The sequence below is a fragment of the Drosophila arizonae genome, chromosome 2 (assembly GCF_054131065.1).
Source record: "Drosophila arizonae isolate 15081-1271.41 chromosome 2, UAZ_ARI_1.0, whole genome shotgun sequence".
NCBI lineage: Eukaryota > Metazoa > Arthropoda > Insecta > Diptera > Drosophilidae > Drosophila > Drosophila arizonae.
In genome coordinates, this window is record NC_142922.1 from 14,092,700 (window position 1) to 14,113,084 (window position 20,385).

At 43.8% G+C, this 20,385-nt stretch overlaps 5 protein-coding genes across 6 annotated transcripts; 3 read left to right on the plus strand and 2 right to left on the minus strand.

Annotated features, from left to right (window-relative positions):
- Positions 1 to 25: 25 nt before the first annotated feature.
- On the plus strand, positions 26 to 2,839 carry Jhbp12 (Juvenile hormone binding protein 12). 2 transcript variants are annotated; one of them, XM_018019323.2, is made up of 4 exons: positions 26 to 1,125; positions 1,907 to 1,996; positions 2,088 to 2,238; positions 2,321 to 2,839. In XM_018019323.2, the coding sequence occupies exons 1-4, from the start codon at positions 1,035 to 1,037 to the stop codon at positions 2,751 to 2,753; spliced, it is 765 nt and encodes a 254-aa protein (XP_017874812.1). In that variant the 5' UTR covers positions 26 to 1,034; the 3' UTR covers positions 2,754 to 2,839. The 2 variants fall into 2 exon arrangements, with proteins under 2 accessions (XP_017874812.1, XP_017874813.1); XM_018019324.2 differs by lacking the exon at positions 26 to 1,125 and adding an exon at positions 1,174 to 1,604.
- Positions 2,840 to 3,027: 188 nt separating this feature from the next.
- LOC108621797 (uncharacterized) lies at positions 3,028 to 5,153 on the plus strand. Its single transcript, XM_018019321.2, has 5 exons — positions 3,028 to 3,312; positions 3,387 to 3,740; positions 3,822 to 4,001; positions 4,060 to 4,635; positions 4,696 to 5,153. The coding sequence occupies exons 1-5, from the start codon at positions 3,235 to 3,237 to the stop codon at positions 4,783 to 4,785; spliced, it is 1,278 nt and encodes a 425-aa protein (XP_017874810.1). The 5' UTR covers positions 3,028 to 3,234; the 3' UTR covers positions 4,786 to 5,153.
- LOC108621800 (iron-sulfur cluster assembly 2 homolog, mitochondrial) lies at positions 5,118 to 5,851 on the minus strand. The gene is made up of 2 exons (XM_018019325.2): positions 5,670 to 5,851; positions 5,118 to 5,611 (listed from the first exon to the last, which is right to left on the minus strand). Exons 1-2 carry the CDS (start codon positions 5,711 to 5,713, stop codon positions 5,200 to 5,202), a joined length of 456 nt encoding a protein of 151 aa, XP_017874814.1. The 5' UTR covers positions 5,714 to 5,851; the 3' UTR covers positions 5,118 to 5,199.
- A 6-nt stretch (positions 5,852 to 5,857) lies between these two features.
- On the plus strand, positions 5,858 to 15,398 carry ana1 (anastral spindle 1). Its single transcript, XM_089475919.1, has 4 exons — positions 5,858 to 6,123; positions 6,182 to 7,905; positions 7,966 to 8,089; positions 8,151 to 15,398. Exons 1-4 carry the CDS (start codon positions 5,998 to 6,000, stop codon positions 11,553 to 11,555), a joined length of 5,379 nt encoding a protein of 1,792 aa, XP_089332045.1. The 5' UTR covers positions 5,858 to 5,997; the 3' UTR covers positions 11,556 to 15,398.
- On the minus strand, positions 11,671 to 20,051 carry Cftr (CF transmembrane conductance regulator). Its single transcript, XM_089475927.1, has 8 exons — positions 19,790 to 20,051; positions 16,806 to 17,016; positions 16,618 to 16,749; positions 16,388 to 16,551; positions 14,500 to 16,325; positions 13,554 to 14,439; positions 12,792 to 13,488; positions 11,671 to 12,730 (listed from the first exon to the last, which is right to left on the minus strand). Exons 2-8 carry the CDS (start codon positions 16,988 to 16,990, stop codon positions 12,430 to 12,432), a joined length of 4,191 nt encoding a protein of 1,396 aa, XP_089332053.1. The 5' UTR covers positions 16,991 to 17,016; positions 19,790 to 20,051; the 3' UTR covers positions 11,671 to 12,429.
- Between the last annotated feature and the right edge of the window lie 334 nt (positions 20,052 to 20,385).

A 20,385-nucleotide genomic window follows, 5' to 3' on the forward strand; every position in this document is an offset into this window, starting at 1 on the left:
TAAATAAAGTTAATGAGGGGATTATTTTTAAAAATAATTTATAGCTATGCTAATATTATTCTATTCATTTTATTATTCGTAATGGTTTCCAAATTAAAAACCCAAAATGTTTAACGAACTAAGTGTACTTTCAATTCGACTACAGAATTTTAAACTAAATATGAAAATAAGTCCTCTTCTGTATGATTGTACAAAAATGTGTTTGTAAAATATGCATATTATATATTTGATTTCTATGATACAATACAAAAGACCTTTGTTCTTTGAAAACTCCCCCTTGAGCTCATATATGAAAACCCTATGGCCTTTCGATGCTCGTAAGCGGCTTTAATCAAACATATAACTAACATTTGCTTACTACCGGCTACCCTGTAATAACACCCCAATTAAGACGTAACTCAACCTGTGCGTACCACATTGCGTATATATACATGAATATGTATGTACATGGCTAGTTCAATGAACCACCCCACGGCATTGGAAAGGGCATCTGAGGGTTGCTGCATCGCCTGACAACGTTCGACACTCGTTTCCACCGAATTTAACTGCAACGAGAGCGAAGTCGGCTCTGCAGCAACTTCACGATCACGAATGGACATGGATATTGGTTGCATTTTCCAAAGCGGTCAGGCGGAAAGCTAAAGTTGTTACACACAATATACACCCATACGCACATACATACACACTTATTAACATATATGCAGGTTTATGGGCTAAAGCTCGGCTTCGACATGAATGTTTTTTTTCTGATATATTTCGTATGAAGGAAGCTTTTGCCGAAGCTCGGTATATAAATCGGCCGCTTAAAGCATCCCGCCTCCATTGCGTAGTGATAAGTCGTCGTGAAGAGCAGAACCACTCAAAACAAAGCCCGCAGCAGACGCAACAGCAGTCGAAACATTTGTCGTGCGCTTGTGCGTGTGTGTTCGTGTTTGTGTATCGGCGACTGTGCGTGCTGGAATTAAAATCTGCAATTGGGCACAGTCCATATTGGCAATAGATTTCGCATATAGCATCCGATTTCGAGCGTCATCATGTCAAAGCAATCGTCACTTATATTGCTACTGCTAATCGCTCTGGTTGCGCAGGAGACCGCTAAATGTGTAACGGTCGCGCAAGATTTGCGTAAGTAATTTTATTGCAGCTCTCACAGCAGCAGCAAGTGCAAATTGCTCGCAGCTTTGTGATTTCGCTAGCTATATTTTTATTATTTACATATTGAGCATTTGCTTCGGTTGCTTTTGGCTGTGGCCTCTGGGCCACCAACGCTGTTTATGGCCAAAACGTGATCAATATTGTTTATAGGTGGTAAGTTTATTTGTGGCAACATTTTGGCTAACGGCCCGAAGGTCGCTGTAATATTTTCTAATGGCTCACTATGGGAGGACAAGCTGAGCTTCCAAGCTCAGAGAGCCATCGACTTACAGTGCACTGCAACTGCATCGATAAGCGCCAGTGGAAATGTTATGTAATCGAAACTGGTTAGCATATCGATATCAGCAAACGGGTTTGCACTCAGTCAGTGGACCACTTCCGCTTGCGATGACACATATTTTCCAAAATGATTATGCACAAGCAGTGGTGGTGGCTATGGCTATGTTGCCGTAGGTCATGAGTGGCTTTGTTATTTAGCCACATCTCGAAGATAAATACATTGCCTTGCGCTGCGACTTGACCTTGAGACCCACGAATATAAGTCTCATTTGTTATTTTGTTGCTTCGCTTAAGGCTTTGTGTGGAACTCGTTTTGTGGCCAACGAACTCTAGCTGAAGTACTTACTGATCTTCGATTTAATGTTGGCACAATTACACATTTTGACGCGGGACTTCCTCGAGTTGTTTTCAATGTCATGATCAAACCTATTAATTTTAATATGTATTTATGTATTTTATATTTTTATTGTAGCCGAAAACTTCCTGAAATGTAAGCGCGATGCAAACTTCGACAAGTGTCTTGTGGATGCTGTGAATCATGCGATTCAATTGCTTAAAAGTGGTAAGTATTAACTCCAAACAGAAAGTACATTACAATACAATGAAACTATTTTTATGCTACTTGGATACTTAATTAATTAAACTATCTACAGGCAACAAAGAATTCGGCATTCCGCCACTAGAGCCGCTGTCCGTGAAGAAACTTGTTATAGACGCCGGTAACGCACCCATAAATCTTCGTCAAACCTTGAAAAATGTGAAGGTGCATGATATGATTTCGACTAGTAAGATTCAACGATATAGGTAATTAACGGAATCGCGATAAAATTCCAAACAAATTATGAAATATGTTGTAAATCATATTCTTCTTCTTCTGTCTTAACAGAACCGATTTGGATAAGCATCTAATAATCTGTGATAGCAAAACAGACCGCATTGAAATGATAGGTGATTACGAAATGTCTGGTCGCATTTTGTTACTGCCTATTACAGGGCATGGTAACTCCAACATAACTCTTGTGAATACAAAGATTGAACATCGTCTGATTGGAGAACCCTTCGAAAAGGATGGTGTGAAATATATGCGACTTAAGGAGTACCGCGTTAACATGGAACCCAAACGTGTATACTTGCAATTTGAGAACCTTTTCAATGATAAAACTCTGTCTGAAGGCATGAATCGTTTCCTAAACGAGAACTGGGAGACGGTATTTACTGAACTGAAGGTTGGCTACTCCAAAAGTTTTGGTCTGGTTTTTAAAGAGCTGTCAAACAAAATTTTCGAAAAAGTTCCATTCGATCATATATTTTTAAGTTAATGCTAATGTTCGATGTTGAAGTATATAAGTTATGTATTTTATGAATTAGTTAATAAATTATAGAAAACGGTTTATTGATTTCGAAATATATTGTTTGAATTAATGGCGGTAAGCTTCGATAGGATTTTTCTTATAAGAATGCCAAGGGCTATCGATAACAAACAATACAAATATATATTTGTTTTTAAAATTAATAAAGGGAAAATATCCAGGTATTTTAAAATATTAATTGAACAATTTTAGTCTCCTACAGATCTACTTTTGATATAGACTCACTTTAAAAATTCGAAGTTACAAAATTTCTTGGCGCCTCTTTTTAATCGATATATTTAGGAAATCACTGCAATTCGATGAATAGGTCGCTTTGCCATAACTAAAATTGCAGTTTTGGCACTTTCTAAGCGCAAAAATAGTTCTATTTGTTTAAACAATTAAATCTTTATTTGTGCAGAGTGCACAAGTTGGCGTTTCACCTGCCTACATGGCAGAAAAAATGACCAGCATGGATGCCACAGTGCCGGAGGCCAAGTATCAAAAACTGGCGAGTGAATACTCAAAGGTAACTAGCAACAGTTTACGCCCCATTCGCAAGCGCTTTAATCTAATTTAATCCACATCCGCCCATGCTCAAAGCTGCGTGCACAAGCGCAAGTATTGAAGAAGGCGGTGCTAGATGAGCAGGCAAAGGAGGCAAGTCTTCGTGAGCAACTGCAACAGAGCGCCACAGCGCTGAGGCGGACAGAGCAAGAAGTCGACTCACTAGGGTTTCGCAACAAGCAGTTAGAGTCGCGTGTCTCCCAACTACAGCAGGAACTAACGGTGCATGAGCAGGCTCGGAAGAAAAAGGAGACAAACAAACGCGGGCTTTTAGGGGGCAGTAAACATGAGCCTCCCAGTGAGGCGCCAAATATAAATGCAGCTCAGGAAGCTCTTATCTTCGAGGAGCTTCAAAAGAAAATAATGGAAAACGCACAGCTGACGTCATTGGTAAATGGGAGCAGCATAATTCCAAATACAATACATACACCATACACGAATACTCATGATAGAACAAATTCTCACCCGTAGATAGATGACAAGCAACGCGACTTGTTGCTGCACACGGAACGCATATCGGAGCTGGAACAGAAGCTAGAAAAACGAATTGGCGACCAGAATGAACTGGAAAAGCGGTTGCGCAAAGAAATGGAAGCGCTGCAGCTGAGAAACTGTGAACTCGAAACAAAACTGGTCGATGCCGCGAGCATGGCAAGTGCTTAACAAAGAACTTCCTAATGAAATATTAACCTCCTACTTATGCCTACAGCTTGGCAGTGAGGATGCTTTGAGCGCCACTGGCAGCGACAGCACGCCGCTCCACAATCAACAGCAGCACCAGCTTAACACCAATATAGCCTTAACACTAACTGCCGAAGAACGCATCGCGCTACTCGAAAAGGAGTCGGCCCATTGGCGAGCCCAGTACGAGGTGTCAAAACTTAACCAGAGCTTAAACACGAGCTCGAACTCCAACTCGAACACAAATGTGGATCTCAGCAAAACGTTGATGGATGCCAGCAGTATTTGCAGCTGTAGTACGGCTGCAGCTGGCATCACCGTTAAGCCATGCTGCCTGGAGAACAAGAGCGGCCAGCGCGCGCGTGATTCGCTGCAGGAACCGCACGAGCCGCCCACCAAAGAGCAGCTTATATATAGCGCATTTAGCAAAAAATATGAAGAACTACTACGTCTCAAAGCGCTGGCCGAGTCGCGTGTACGGTCATTTGAGCAGGAAATATTGCATTTGCAGATCTGCCTAGAAAATGCCACGCAAGAACTGAAAGCCAAGGACGATCAACTGTCCAGCGTGGGAAGTGCCCTGCAAATGCTCGAGGAGGAGTTGGTAATCCAAATACAATTACATGTAATAAAGAAATTCTAATAACTGACTCTATTCTTACAGTCCACGACTCGATATAACTACGAGGAGCAGATCAGCGTACTGACAGAGCAAGTGATAAGCTTAAGCGAACAGTTGGCTGCGTGCAAATGAATTTCGGCCTGTCGCTTTGCTTTATATTACAAATTATAGAAAAGGGCCCGGCCACTGTCCAAATGCCTATACACGGGCTGCGTTCTAAGCTCTGCCCTGTTTGTAAGCTGATTGGTTATTGCATAAACGAACCTTTCATACAATCAGGAATTAACAGAGACGGAGTTGATAAGTTGATAAACTTGACATTAAGATAAAGCCTTTGAAAAGCAATTCATTTCGATAGGTCGACGACTTACCTAATAAGTAAGCCAAATACCCAAAAACCAACTAACTGCTCTGCGGCAACAATACCATATTTTTTTAAATTTACAATCGATGCAGTGTGTATATAGCTGATTAAATAAATTTATATCTGTGTGTTTAAATATTTCACTAAAGTTTAACAATCAATGTACATTATTTAACTATTAACTACAATTTAATCGAGAAGGATGAACCACATGAGCAGCCTTGTTCTGCGAGCGGATTGGCAATCATCCTAAATCCAGCTCGAATTAGCTCGCTATGATAATCAACGGTAGCGCCTGTACAATAGTCCAGGGACACTGTGTCAATTACCACTTTAGCTTTGTCCTCGCCAAACTGTAAATCATCTTCGTTTAGCTTGCTGTCCAAATCAAATTTGTACTGAAATCCAGAGCAGCCTCCGCCCTCAACTGTGATGCGCAAAAAGCTGCCATCGGTACAGATCTCGCGCAAACGTTTCAAGCAATTTTCGCTCACCAACAACTGTTGTTGTGGAGTTGTATTTGTTGCTGGAGCGCTTGCAGTTACATCTTTAGCGGCTAGGCGCATTGAAGTTGGACTCCCATTGAGTAGAGTTCTGGAAGTAAATCCATCAACTAATTATTGTCTTATAGTTTCCTGATCACTATTCCTACCTTAGCAGAACAGGTTTCGATACCTGACGCAACATGAAAGCCATTTTAGTAATGCGATTCCCAAATATCAAGCAACTTAAATGTCTACAATCTCGTAACCAAAACAAAAGTGACAACAGCTGGGTTTTCTTTAATTTATCGATGATACGTCGATATATTTATAGCTGCACTATCGATAGAGTTATAAATACATCACTGTATCTGCGCTTGCGCTTCTGTTTGTTCGCTTGTGGAATTTTGTACGTTGACTTTTGATTTTATAGTCAAAAAGTGTTTTTGTTAAGTGTTAGTAAATGTTTCAAGTATTTAGTAGAAATTTTATTTGACAATGACTATGCAGATGACAGTAAGCGGTAAACTTGATACAAATTGTAAGCAACGGTATAGATTTGCTGACCCCGAACGCGTTAAAAAAGATCTCGAAAACGAGCGTCGCATAACTCGTTTACAACAGGTAAGACGCAGTTACGTTTCTTCTTTGTATTTACACTATAATATTACGAAATTGAAAGGTACGCGAGAAATCCAACACTTTGGCTCGCCACATACGCCAAGAAGTGGCGACGGAACAATCGCGTCAATTAAGAGCCCTGGAACAAGTGAAACAGCAAGAGTTAGATACATGGCGAGAGCATGTTGTGGCCAAAAAATGTCAGGACTACCGTACTTCCATGTTTCAGGTAGGGGCCGCCCATCGAGCCGCCCAGGTTGAAACCGAAAACGCCGAAAGGCAAAAGCAGCTGCGAGCCGAGAAGATACAACAATGTCGCCAACTCGCAGCGAAACGTGCAACACAGCACAAACCAGCAAATGTCCTGCGCTCAACAGCAACACGGGGCCTTAATGTGGCGGGTCGCGCCACTGCAGGCACACAAACACCAGTACAAGTAGACAGGCAGAGAGAAACCGGCGGCAAAGAGAACAGATTGTGCAATAACCGTACCTGCAAAGGAGGGAAAAGACATCATTCCTGTAAATGCAGTCATGACAAAAGACGTTCGTCAAGTAACGATCGCAACGAAAGCAACGAGGAGGAAGAAATATTCGAAATAACATCCGATAGCAACAGCAGCGACGATGACGGCTCGCAACCAGCTGCCAATGATGCGAGCAGTGGCTCAACTCAGCTACAAAAGACGCCGCCAGTTATTCTAGATGTGGATGCCGAAAGTGAGGATTCACTGGAAATCTGCACACGCAATGGGATTGAAATTAACGATCGACACATGCAGAGCAATCGCAAATTTAGTCGCGTCGTTCGTCCCACTCCTGTCAAATCGTCAGGATTGCAGCCACCACCAGCATCGACCGCTGCTGCTGTGCCTGGTCGACCACGCTTCACTCAAATCAGCGACTTGGTGCGGCGTACAAGTACAAACTTGGAGGGCGCACAGAAACAAACAGCTGAAGAGGGAGAAGAACGCACAAAAAGTCCAACGAGATCGTCGTCACGGTCCCCTAGAAAGCCAACAAAAGAAGCTTCTCAAGCTGACTCATCCAATGTTTCGCCTACTCGAACAGCAAAGGAACCTAATCAAAAATCTAAGATGTTACCAACAGACAATCGTCAGCAAATTCCAAAACGTTCCTCGTTGCGAACCAATAAGCCGCCCGTTCCTCCGGTTAAGGTCATAGATGCAGGATTGAGACGCAGCGCAGCACCGATGAAACCAGCCAGTGTAGCGCCAGCCAATGCTGCTGGCACGGAAAATCCGGAGAAGGAAGCAGCGGCCGAACAGCAAGCCCGTACGAATCCCATGCAAGAACCACCCGTACAACTGTTTCACATGCAGCAGCCACCACTCGATCCGATGCAAGTGCAACAGATGAGTGTGCACCCACTGCCACCTTACATTCCTCCGCATCCAATGTACGTACCACAGATGATGCCACCTTATAATATGGTACCCTATCCTATGCCACCTTATCCCACGATGCCAACCATGGGCCAGTGTCCCGGAAAAACCCTGCCAGTTCCAACCTCGGCATCTAGTGTTCCTTCTAACACGATGACCAATCCATCGGCAGGTACCTCGAAAGGACAGATTGGTGCAGCCAGTAACCTTGGGCACGTCCAGTTCTATGATCACAATAACAAGTATCGTCGCAACTATAAGGCGCCCGAGAAAAGCGTGCAAGTGGATCAGCACGATTGCACAAATATGAATGCCATGGAGAATGCACGCATTGAGAATCAGCTGCGGCAGCTACGCGAACTGGAACTAAATAATCTACGGTATTGCTAAATTGCTATTAATAATTATCAGACAGTGGAATTTAATATGATTTCTTGTAGCCAAGTCACCGATGAACGTGGTCAGAAGGCACTGCAACGCGAGCAGGTGCGTCGCGATTGCGCCGAACTGGAGCAGAAATTGGAGGCATTAGCACAGCAGCAGCCACAACTGTTGCCGAGTGATGTTAGCTATATACTTTTCTTACCTTGTTCACTTAATCAATTTTAAATCCTTTTCCGAACAGGCAAATTTCGTGCCGAGTCACCGCTACGCGGATCTAGCATTGCGACGTGAGCAGAAAATGAACGCAGCTATGGAGGAGATGCTCTTGCGTCCGGCCATTGTTACCTGCCCGGAAGTGGGCGTAACCAAGCATGTTTCACCTCGCAAAGGAAGCGTCCGTGGCAAAGCGAGCGTACCGGAGGCAATCAATGTGGGTGACCCACCGAGCAAGATAGATGATGCTGTTAGCACGGCCAGCTGCTGTTCTATTTTGCTAGAATACGTTGATGATCAGAGTAAGCAGCTGCGTACAGAGCTCAAAGGAATGCAGAGCAGTTCGTCCAAGTCAATGAAGCTAAGGAGTTTGCTGCAGCGCATCGAAAAAATTCGCACACAACTGCTGGCCGAGTTGCAGGCGGGAGATATGACGGACGATAATGCCCAGAAAGTGATCGACTCGATACGCAAAGAGCGCGCCAATATATTCACGGGCAGTGCAAGCAATATAAGCCAGCGAGAGATGGAATTGCGGCAGAAGGAGGAGTTGTTGGAGCAACGCATACGCGTGCTATACAAGCGGCAGAAGCAAAGCGATGGTCAGAAGGAGCGCAAGAAAAAGGATGATGGCCCTGTCGAGATCATAATCAAGGTGACGAGCGACGGTAGTGTTAAGCAGTGTATTCCCAAACATAAATCTATGGACAAACTGCAGAGCAAGTCGAAACCAACCACATCTTCATCCTCCCAGCCCAGTGACAAATCACCCATAGTTACAACTGCTCAAGTCCATCGACAGAACTCAATAGATTCCAATTCAACGTCGTATCGCGAATTGCCGCCGGTCAGCTATAAAAACACAAATCCTGTAGAGGCAGTCAGCGCTACGCTGCCTGGTCAACCCGCTGCTGAGCCTCTGCATCCAATGCTCGTTCGTTATGTGGATCGCTTGCTAGGCATGTCGCGCGCCTCCATAGATCAGTTAGGTGCCCCCGGCTCTGAAGTGGCAACCCCAACGGAATCGATCATCAATAATCCTAGCAATCTGCCACTTGATTCCTTAGGAAATGACACTTTACTTGACAATCAGCGTATGGAGCGTGTGCAAGCCTTTATCCAAGAAAATCGTTGTTTTGTATCTGAGCTTGAGGACACGTTGCGCAGTCAACACAAAGATCAAGACAGAACGGGACAGGAGCAGGGAGAGCAAATAGATAGGGAACGCAACATGGATGACGATCATCTGAAATGGAATACACTCTTGTCCAGGCAACAGTACCAGCCGCAGCAACAGCGAAGGCAGCAGCAGCAGGGTCGGCAGCAACAGGATCAAAGGCAGCAGCAGCAGAGTCAGCTGCAGCAGAGTCAGCTGCAGCAGAGTCAGCTGCAGCAGGGTCAGCTGCAGCAGAGGCAGCAGCAGAGTCAGCAGCAGAGGCAGCAGCAGCAGCAACCGCGGCCGAACCAACCACAGCAGAGACAGCCGCAGCAATCACAACAGCCGCAGCAGTCGCAGCAATCACAACAGCAGCACCGGCAGCAGCGACAACAATTTGAGAGACCGACGACCACAAACCGTGCGGTAGTAGAGGCGGATATGGCATCTCGTCAGTCGACACAGAATCAAGTAGCTACGACTACGACTGCGCAGAGAAACCAAGCCGCGGAGGCAACCAAGAGCAAATCTCCGACCACGGAAAAATGTTCAGTACAGCAGATCGAACGATATGCTAAACTCACGGAGAACTGCACCCAGCGTATTGCAGAGCTAACGGAACTAATAACCAAGGTGCGAGAGGAAAAGCAGCGACTGGTCGAAGTCACACTAACTTCGGCCAGTGAAGGGGATCGCCACTCCACAGAGTATTACGATTTGCCGCCGTTGCCAGGGCAACAACGCTCTCGCTCCGCATCAGAGCGCAGTGACAGCCATAATACGACGACATCCCAGTCTGAAGCTCTGCCGTTGCAGAAGAACAAGCCAACGGGTGCCAGTTTGGACAGCGGTATATCTATTTCACGACCGCTAACAGCGCTGGGCCAGGTAGATCTCCAAGAGCCCGAGCCACAGTCGTTGCCCCCCTCCACACCGAGCAGTGGAGCGCGTCGCTGCAAGGGGCCACCAGCCACAATACGTCGTTATAGCCCACAGCTAACCGCAGAGGAGCTGGCTCACGAGCTGTCCACCATTACCGAGGTGGATACGCCAGCGCAGTCGCATATTGTGCCTGCAGCACCGACAGCTGTTTCGTTTCCCAGTTTCCTCCAGTATGCACGGGAGCTACAGCTTGACCTGGTGAACATGGATACGAATCAAACCAGTCGGCTGCAGCACGAATTTGAAGAGCTCATTCAAGCCATCAAGAAACGAAGCCATGATGTTGACTATCGCGAGTTTCCCAGTATCAGTGCTTACTTACATAACATTACCGCAACAGCAATCCATATGGACAGTACGAAGGATCAGCAATCCTTGCAAGCCGATGAGCTCCTGCACCGCCTGCACGTACAGAATATCAGTATACGTGAATTTCCTAACAGACGCGACTACATACAACAGCTGCTGGAGAGGGAGCCCCCCGAGCAACGGGAGCTAATTGACAGCGCCAGCCTGGACAGCAGCGATTCCTTGAATGTTGAAGCAGAGCTGCGCCAGAGGCGCATACTCAGGTCATCTTTTAAACGGGATGCACGACCGTGCGAGATGCCTGACCAGGAAATAGCCAGCAGCACACGTCGCGATAGCGCACCTCCGGATGTCACTTCATATTCGCCAAATGAGAGTGGCATAGCACCATTGTCCAGGTCGCCGTTGACTATCGAAGTGCAGGTGGATATAGAGCGCATGGCTGCCCTCACTCTCAATCAGAGGGAGCAGCCGCAAACTGCTGAGCCAATGAACACTAGCGCCGGCAGTGCTTCATCAGGGCTCCATCAACGATTTTGTGGCGGCACTGTAGAAAAACCTTCATTCAGAGAGTCAGCTACGGAGGCACCGCAAGATGTTAGTCAGATGGGGCGGTCACTTAATTTGCGTGAATTTCTTACCAAAGAGCTGCTGAAACACCGTGTGGTCGGTAGAGGCAGCAACTCCGAGAGTACCGACGAATCGATAAAAAGCAACTTTCTGCAATCTGTGATTGATTCTCTGTCTCCAAGTTCAGCAAACTCTCCAGCGCTCGGACATGCCACCAATGGCACCAACGATAGACAAAAGACTTCGACACCCGTTGGCTCGTTTCACACCACGCAAGACAAAACGGGCTCGGTGCACAGCGGAGACACCCAACTATTCTCAGTCGAAAGTCGCATCTCAGCGGTCAACTACGCCGATGGCACACCGCCAGTGGCTTACGAGCAGCAAACCACTTCTGCGGCGAAATCGTCAGCAGGACGTAGCTCGAAGACTGCAGATCGACTATCGAGAAAATGATGTATAGCTTTACCAAGTTTTCCATGTAATTCCATTTTACTTGTATGTGTTGTTGCTCATTGTTTATCATCCTTACTGTGACATTCAACCTGCTATAATCGTCAAAACGCAATCATTATGAGAATTATATATATATATATATATATTTTAATAAATTTATTAATTTCCACCGTTCTTAACTTATGTTTCAAGTACAAGATTTCACAATGCAACTGCTTGCTCTTTATTGGTCAGATTATATCCAACCTTGAGTTATAAGTAGATGGTTTATAATTAGTGCATATTATAACCATTCCTAATTTTCTTATTAACACCTAAATTAGGTTAAGTGAAAAATTCTTCATTTACAAAAAATATCTGGACTATCAAAAGGTAAACGTTGCCAAATATATATATCCAAAACAATAACCGATTCTTCCTTTCATCATTGTATAAGATTAGTATGAAATAGGAACTTTTCACTTAGCCCTTGAATGCATTTTATTCTTACATTTAGATATTGCTAAGTACAATGCATTCGTTCAACTAATCTATAAGGCAGTGTACTTAAACTTTGCTTAAGTAATAACCCGTACGTAGAAAATTTACTGATGATATAAAAACAAACACAAATAATATGAATCAAGTACAAATGGACGCTGGGAAAACATTAACTAATTTTAGATCATTTTGCATTTGAGTAGACCTTATACATCTAACTAAAGAATGGACATATTTAACAAGTTTAAGTAGAATGTTCAATTTAAAAAGATTATGATAATGATTATTATTCACATTACAGCGAACGTGTTAACTGGGACTGTGCTGATTGTCCAAGTCTTGATGGTGTTTAAGTAACTTAAGTTAAACGCCAAGTCTGGAGTTAAATGCGAGCTTAATTATCATGCTCCTCGCTTGATCTTCTCTCTTCACGCTCCTGCTGCATACGTTTGAACGAGTTGTAGGCCACACTCTTAAGCGTGTCGGCCTCTCCTCCGGTGGCCTCGACCATTTGTCTGAGTATTCCGTGCGGCTTCTTCAACAGCAGGTGTGGTACATCGAATTCCACTGCGCTGCCAGCATCCATCACAATAATACGATCCGAGTCCATGACTGTATGCAGTCTGTGTGCTACAGTCAATACTGTACAGTGCTGGAACTTGACACGAATTGTCCGCTGGATCAGTGAATCCGTTCTGTAGAGATAAATATTCCTGTTTGATAAGTCATTCAAGAGTAGCTTAATTATCAACTCACTGTGGATCTACATTGGCAGTTGCTTCGTCCAGCACTAGCACCTTGTTGTTGCGCAGAATCGCGCGAGCTAAACAAAGGAGCTGTCGTTGACCCACACTGAAATTGCTGCCACGTTCGGTGACCAGAAAGTCGAGACCGGGAATCGCAGCTCGCAGTTCGACATCTTCGAGAGCGCGCCACAGCTCTGCATCACTGTAACGCTCAAAGGGATCCAAGTTATAACGGATGGTGGCCGAGAAGAGCACAGGATCTTGCGGTATAATGGAAATGCGGGCACGCAGTGTCTCCAGCGAGATGCTACCCGTCTCGATGTCATCTATGTAGATGCCGCCCTCAATGTATGCCAGACGGAAGAGTGCGCCAATAAGCGAGGACTTTCCTGCTCCCGTGCGACCCACAATTCCCACCTTCCAGCCTGGTTCAATGATTAGGTTGAGATGCTTGAGCACAGCCGAGCCATTGGGATCGTAGCGGCAACTCATGTCACGGAATTCCACCTGCCCCAATGTGGGCCATTGCTGAGAGGGCTCCACACCCTTTGTCGTCTCCTCCTGTTCCAGCTCCGTGTACTGCAGCACACGCTCCACACTGGTCATCTGTTGCAGTGACTCCGCCACCTGACGGACACCATACTGCACCATGCCAGTTAGGATCATAGCCTGTGATATGGCCAAGCCCACATTGCCGCTATAAGTAGCTGTAAATGGTTATTAAGATTAGTTGTCAAATCGGTTGCGAATTCCTTAAAGTTACTAAACTCACATTCGTTGGCGATTATAAAGCTGAAAGTGACCGCCGTGAGGAACGCGCAACTGACGCAGTCCAACCACAGCCCCAATGCCGTATTGACCGCCATGGTCAGTTGCCAGACGCTGCTGTGCACATCTTGCAATAGATCGAATTCCTTGGCGACAACATCCTGTAGCTGACGTGAGCGTATGATCGAAAGACCCGTCAAAGTCGAGCTCAGGTGGGAGAACACTGGACTGCGGCAAATGCCTTCTAGGCGCTTTAGATCTTGGGAGGGGCGCAGGTAGAGCTTTAATATGAGCATATCTATAATAGCCACAACTATCATTGCAGCCAATAGTACAGGATTCACCACAGCGATCACAATTAATATGCCAAACATGACCAGAGCAATCTGTATACAATCCATCATGGCACGCGGCAAAAGCTCATCAATAGCACCCATATCTTTGGAGAACCGATTCAGTATACGACCAGAGGGATTAGTGTCGAAGAATCTCATGGTCGCGTGCAGTATCGAGGTGAACATGCGATCGTGTAGCACCTTGGACGCATGCATGCAGGTCTTGAAGAACAAAAATCCGCGAAACGTTGTCATAATCACGACGCCAATGATGAGAGCACCATAAATATAAATGCATTCAAAAGTGCTAACGCTGGTGGCTTCGCCTTGGGATCGCCGATGCTCCTCCTGCGTCCAGATATTGGCGAAGAAATCGGAGCAGCTGCACACCACCTGCGACATCAGCATGACGCACACCATGAAACTAAAGCCCAAGCACGTGCTGCCCGCATGGAAGTATTCATACCACACACGCGGGGAGATGCTGCCCGAGCCCTGAGTCTCAGCCAGTTCATCATCATCTAGATCGGCTTCCGTTTGGTCACTGCTGTTCAGCTGTGATTATTATTAATAATTGTTATTAAATAAATTAGTATTTTACTGATGCCCACTCACCGATTTGCTGCCATGTGTGGAGCTGCTTTGTTTCCGTAATGGATGGTAGCCATCCCGAACACCATCGATATAGGGTATATCATCGTCTTCCTCTATATTTTCCTGCCCATTTAAACTTGACGATGAGTCCAAGTTATTACCAGCATCATCCGCTTCTTTTGGACGCTCTAGTAACTTGGCAAAGTCTAGGTCACTATTGATCAGCTCCGTATAAGTTCCCTGTCTCAAAATGCGACCCTGATCCACAATGATAATCCAATCGGCTTCTGATAGAAAGTGCACCTGATGGGTGACGAGTACCCGAGTCGCCTTCTGCTGAGCCAGTCTGCCACGTGGTCCGATCACCTCGTCGAACAGATGTCGTCCAACGTGGGCATCAACCGCGCTCAAGGGATCATCCAGGAGATAAATTGATGCTGGTTTGTAGACGGCTCGCGCCAAGCTAATACGAGCCCGTTGACCTCCAGATAGTGAAGCTCCGCGCTCTCCAACGATGGTCTTGTCGCCATTGCTGAGTTGCTGAAAGTCTGTGGTTAGGGCGCAACATCTCGTTACATCCTGATATCGCTTGCGCTCGTATTGCTCGCCACATAGAATATTATTCCTGACGGTGCCAGTAAAAAGCCACGGCTCCTGTGAGGCATATGAGAGCTCACCTTGTATAATAACACCGCCATCGACTATGGGCAGCTCGCCAAGTAGCAGCTGTAGCAGCGAACTCTTTCCAGCTCCAACCGGACCAATGACCGCACAGAGCTGACCCTTTTCTATCTGCAGATTAAAGCCCTGAAGCGTGCGTTGGGGTCGCTCCTTGTCCCAGTTGGCACTGACGTCCTTTAGGACAATTGCACGTGTCTCGCCGATGTCCTGCTGTCGTTTGTGCGTCAATCCGTTGACAATCTCATCACGACCCTCCAACTGAAGAAAGTCCTGAATGCGACGCAAGGAGACCAATGCTTCGGCTCCAAAGGTTACAGCCAAAGGATACCAAATGGCCGCCACCAACTGTAGGATGTTATAATAGCTTGCGGCCGAAAATACGAAATCAGCTGTAATTGTATGTCCCATGAGAGCAGCTGCGACCAGGGTGATATACAAAGTGGAACGCTCTGTGAAGACCATAGTGCTGAGGTAAAATCCACGCAGGTACGAAGCGTAACGAATCTGTTTTATCTCGCGGCGTCTGGCCTCGGCGACCACCGCCTCAAAAGGCTTTTCCCAAGCGTACATCTTGATGACCTGAATGCCCTGCACTAGTTCGTTCATGATTCCAACGCGCGCATCCGTACGCTCAGCTATACGCATGCGAAGCACCGAGGTTAGCTTACTCAGTGCCGACTGTATGGGCACCGTCTTCAGCAGTAATCCAATGACGCCCACTAAGGCCGGGATACCAATACGCAGCCATATTAAATAGCAGGTAAGCACCGCCTGGAGTGGCATAATCCAGATCCAATGCATAAATATGAAGCCGTAATCCAGGCGGTTGACATCATTTGAGAGTAGATTGATTAGATAACCAGCTGGTGTCTGCCCCGCCGTCTTCATAGACAGCCGCAAAGTCTTTCGGTAGATCAAAGAGCAACAGGCTATGCGCATTCGAGCGCCCATCAGACGTTGGCGCAGGTCAACATGATGCACCATAAAACAACAAATCAAGGTTGAAATGACCAAACCCGCGCCAAGACTGTAAACATCGTTCCAGATATAATAAAAACCCTCCTCAAAAGCATTCATTTGGCTCGCATTGTATCCGGAATCTTCGAAGTCACTCTTCACGAGCTGCTTGACTGGATCATCGCTGTCCAATGCATTTGGCGAATGGACTGTAAACATAGATGAAATCAATTTAGGCAATAGAAATTATATATTTGTGGACTCTACATACTCGTTCCATCATCTGAGGTTAGCCCCGGTGTTGCCACAGACCGCACTGTGCGATTAAGCATACTGCGAATATTTTGTTCTTCGGCTGCCCTCATTGTCGACACGGGATTAGCATGATGCTGAAACTGCAGCAGCAGCTGTGCTAGTAAGGCTGGTATCAGCGTTCTACAAACATATTTTATTTTTATCATTGTTTTTATTACGTTCTATAATGCTAAAGCACTCTCTTACTTCATGATGATATAGAGAAGGCATATGAGTCCGTTGACTATCGTGGGTCCCAGGAAACAACGAAATAAGGCATTGCGCAGGCGAGGCTTCCTAGATTTACGATGGGCACGCCCCAGTTCCTTGTACCACTCACTGTCACAAATAGTTGGCGTAAGTTTGGGTTTGAGCTCGGAAGTCTATTTACTTACTCCTCCAGCCGATCACCCAGCTGCTCCGAATGATCCTCTTTTAGGCATTGCGTCAGATCATCTGTAGTCAGACCATTTCGTGATCCGCGATACAGCAAAGGCACCGCCCAGGCAAATATTAGTTGGGAGAAAAAATTTGCGCCTTGGCGTGGATTCTTGCGTTCCGGTTTGGCGCTACTGTCCATTCTGTCATGGAAGCGCTGTGTGTTACCTTTTGTCAAGCAAAATATAACAGTCTAATAAATTTTACTGTTGATAAGCTTGCAACACAATCTCTGGGCGCGACATACACTCAGTTGGTCACATACATTCAATCAAGCCCGGCTGTAAACTATAGGGAAATCGTGACTATACGCAATGACTCCTTATCTCTTCGCACTATCACATCCATAGTCACAGACACAGCGGACGACCTTGCACCGAAATAGCTCTAGCTCTCTGTATATGTACACATATCTGTTGGCGGCTCTGCACATTAGTGGCTAATAAGAGTATCAGACTATACTCTCACTGGGCAAAAATAATATATGAGGAACTAGAGCATTTTGAATAATCATCGTGATTAAATTTATGCGTAGGCCACATCCATATATAAATCAGATGTTGCACTATTTTTTATTGAAGGCAAATGATCTAACAGAGTATAATTAGAGAACTAAAATATTTAGTTGACTTATGAAACGCATACTATATACACATAGAATAAAAACTTAATTATATATACCTTATAATAAATCAATAGGGAAGATACAAAATAACACAGTTGCCGTTAGTACTATATGTACAATTACTATAATAAGGTAAAAGATAGAATTCCGAGGTTTACTCACATTGTGGAGTGTACAAATGTATGTTTTTTACTTATAGGTCATATTACCGATTCATTTGTGTAAGTGTAAAGCTGTTCTGTGTTACGGTTGTATGGCAAATATATATAATTACATAGACACAACTAGATAAATACAAATAATAATCAAGACTGAAGTTTCTGAAGTGGATAATGTTTGTATTTATTTAATGCATTGGCATCCGCTCGTATCGGTCGTTCACTTAATTGTTTATTTATTTGACCTGTGTATGCATTTGATAACACGAGACATTTGTGCGTAAATCAAATTGCATCTGGAGCGACGTTCTTATGACAATAATAATAATTTTTATTAATTGCTGCACATATCAGTCAGACAGAAGGCAAATGTGTGTGAGATCTAAGCCAACGCGATAAGCAGCACCCATTTTTATTCATTTTTGCGGAACATAAATGTTTAAGACTCAATTCTTGAGGAGTTCAAGATCATTTCTATTATGTAGACAAACATCTTTATAACAGACTGTAAAGATCTTTAGCTTTAGTTAATAACTAAATTACGTGACTCTAGACTGGTCTTTATGTGCATGTCTGCAGCAAGTGATTGCTCTCTCTCTCTCTCTCTCTCTGTGTCATAAATGGATTGTATGTATTATATACATACATATATACAGAGGATAAAGGGTTGACAGTGCTTCAAGTTTCAGTAGAATTCCAACGTTTTACCCACAACAATCAATTAATAAAAATGTTGTCACGACAAAACTGTAAAAATCAGCATATACATTTATGGATATATACATCTATAAGATTGTTTGTATGTATACATAATCGTATTGTACATAAGTCGGACCGAATACAAAGGAAATCAGGCATATACATATATTTACGTATATTGAATAACACTTATAATCAGACAGCTGTTAGATGTTTTCATATAGCAATCGGGTAACCAATATGAATAAAATATAACAAAAATAAAATATAATAAAAAATAGACGTACATACATAAATAATTAATGAAAAATTGTTAGACTGCTTTAATCGAATGCCATTAAAATAATTTATATATACAAATTATATACAGACGTAAAATTTAGATATTACAACCATTTTTAATCATAGGGAGTGGTCTATAAAAACAGGTAAGGTTATGAGGACTGGCCGAATAGGAGTTACCCTGAACCCAGCGCAGAGCTGTTATAGCAATCATTCTACTTTTATTTTCTACACACATATAATTATGTAATACTTCTCCGGCTATATACATATGTGTGTATTTGTATTTTGTTCTCTGGATTGTTAATGCTTATAAGATTCCTGTGTCCATACAAGCGAACAAATGACATGGATCGTTCGACTCACCCCGTTTCCTGATCTACCGCACCACCTTCAGCCTGTTACATACAGTTCACAAAAGCAACATGCACTGCATTTGTGAAGGGTATAAAAATATAATTTTACGAAATTCGGCTCTTAGATATGCCAAATGCAAATATTCCACTATACCACTCTCTTTCTCTCTCTCTCTCTTTCTCTTTGGCTGCTCTCTTTGTAGCCCATTCGCTCTGCGTCTCTATCTCTCAATTTCGTTCTTGATATCAACAGTTGTTCGAACAAATCTATTTAACTGTTGCTAGAATCATAAATAATTGCAATGAAATAACAAAAAAAAAGGCCTCAAATTGCAGAGTGTGATTAATTTTCCTTATAGAAAGTAAATTATTATACACAAGTACAAACATGCGAATGGAACCGGCTGAAGTCTAGCAGCGGGAAATATACATGCAATTATGTATGTATATACACACATATATATTTAAACACACACATGGTAGAAAATTTAATTGCACAAATCAAAATATCGTCATTGTTTAGACTTATTGCAACGAGCCGGCAAGTGGCTGTCTGGCTGCTGGCCCAGACCTGAGCAGCTACATACTATGGGCGATTCAATGCCACGCCTCTAAGGCAAGGGTTGTTGGCCATTAACCGAAAGCAAAATGCTTAAAAATATCACAGTGGGCATAGTATAAGGCAATGAGTAACTGGGTGAATATATTAACGCATCGAATTGGGTAAATTTTATGACGTAAAGCAACGAAATAATTACGCGAAACAAACATACAGAACATTCGTACATACATATGGAATATTAGGTGAATCGTTCACATACCCTGCTTTAGTTACGTAAATATATGCAATATATTGTTCTTTATCACATATATATTATATTTGATTAATTGTGAATATGTTTACACTTGTTTTGCTCTGCTTGAAAACTACTTGATGCTTTCGATGTTGGCACACGTGCATAAATTTCACCAAGCATTGGGCTCCGACAAGTGAACTGGCGAACTAATAAACCCGCAGATCCGACCAACCGCCAATTCGAGCACCGACGCGCCGCACAGCTCGATTGTGACTGAGAACTAATAACTGCAGCTGAATGGAACAAACCATTCACCTAATGCCCGCCAGTCTTTCGTTTTCATTCCCCCAGCGCGAAAGAGAGCAAGCGGCTTGGTTTGGCAAACAAACCGCTCGCTGAGCGAGAAAAAATGTGGAGAGTACACATGACTACAAAAGTGTGATATTAAAATTCAAATAATTTATATTAGGAATATATATTCTTATTTAAATTAAATTAAAAATATAAAATCGAGTGCATATATAAATATATCATATATATTTTTAGATATGTATGTCATCTTTTGCATTAATTAAATTTTAATAAAATTTAATTATATAAAATATACTTAATTACATAAA

Bases quoted from the DNA above. Each gene is read 5' to 3' on its own strand.
- ana1 (XM_089475919.1), top strand. From the start codon at position 5,998: ATGACTATGCAGATGACAGTAAGCGGTAAACTTGATACAAATTGTAAG. The intron at 6,124-6,181 runs GTAAGACGCAGT...CGAAATTGAAAG, and splicing joins GCATAACTCGTTTACAACAG to GTACGCGAGAAATCCAACAC. The intron at 8,090-8,150 runs GTTAGCTATATA...TTTTCCGAACAG, and splicing joins CACAACTGTTGCCGAGTGAT to GCAAATTTCGTGCCGAGTCA.
- LOC108621800 (XM_018019325.2), bottom strand. From the start codon at position 5,713: ATGGCTTTCATGTTGCGTCAGGTATCGAAACCTGTTCTGCTAAG. The intron at 5,612-5,669 runs GTAGGAATAGTG...ATTTACTTCCAG, and splicing joins TCGAAACCTGTTCTGCTAAG to AACTCTACTCAATGGGAGTC.
- Jhbp12 (XM_018019323.2), top strand. From the start codon at position 1,035: ATGTCAAAGCAATCGTCACTTATATTGCTACTGCTAATCGCTCTGGTT. The intron at 1,126-1,906 runs GTAAGTAATTTT...TTTTTATTGTAG, and splicing joins AACGGTCGCGCAAGATTTGC to CCGAAAACTTCCTGAAATGT. The intron at 2,239-2,320 runs GTAATTAACGGA...CTGTCTTAACAG, and splicing joins AGTAAGATTCAACGATATAG to AACCGATTTGGATAAGCATC.
- LOC108621797 (XM_018019321.2), top strand. From the start codon at position 3,235: ATGGCAGAAAAAATGACCAGCATGGATGCCACAGTGCCGGAGGCCAAG. The intron at 3,313-3,386 runs GTAACTAGCAAC...CCATGCTCAAAG, and splicing joins TGGCGAGTGAATACTCAAAG to CTGCGTGCACAAGCGCAAGT. The intron at 4,002-4,059 runs GCAAGTGCTTAA...TTATGCCTACAG, and splicing joins TGGTCGATGCCGCGAGCATG to CTTGGCAGTGAGGATGCTTT.
- Cftr (XM_089475927.1), bottom strand. From the start codon at position 16,990: ATGGACAGTAGCGCCAAACCGGAACGCAAGAATCCACGCCAAGGCGCA. The intron at 16,326-16,387 runs GTATGTAGAGTC...CTATGTTTACAG, and splicing joins AACCTCAGATGATGGAACGA to TCCATTCGCCAAATGCATTG. The intron at 13,489-13,553 runs GTGAGTTTAGTA...AACCATTTACAG, and splicing joins CTTTATAATCGCCAACGAAT to CTACTTATAGCGGCAATGTG.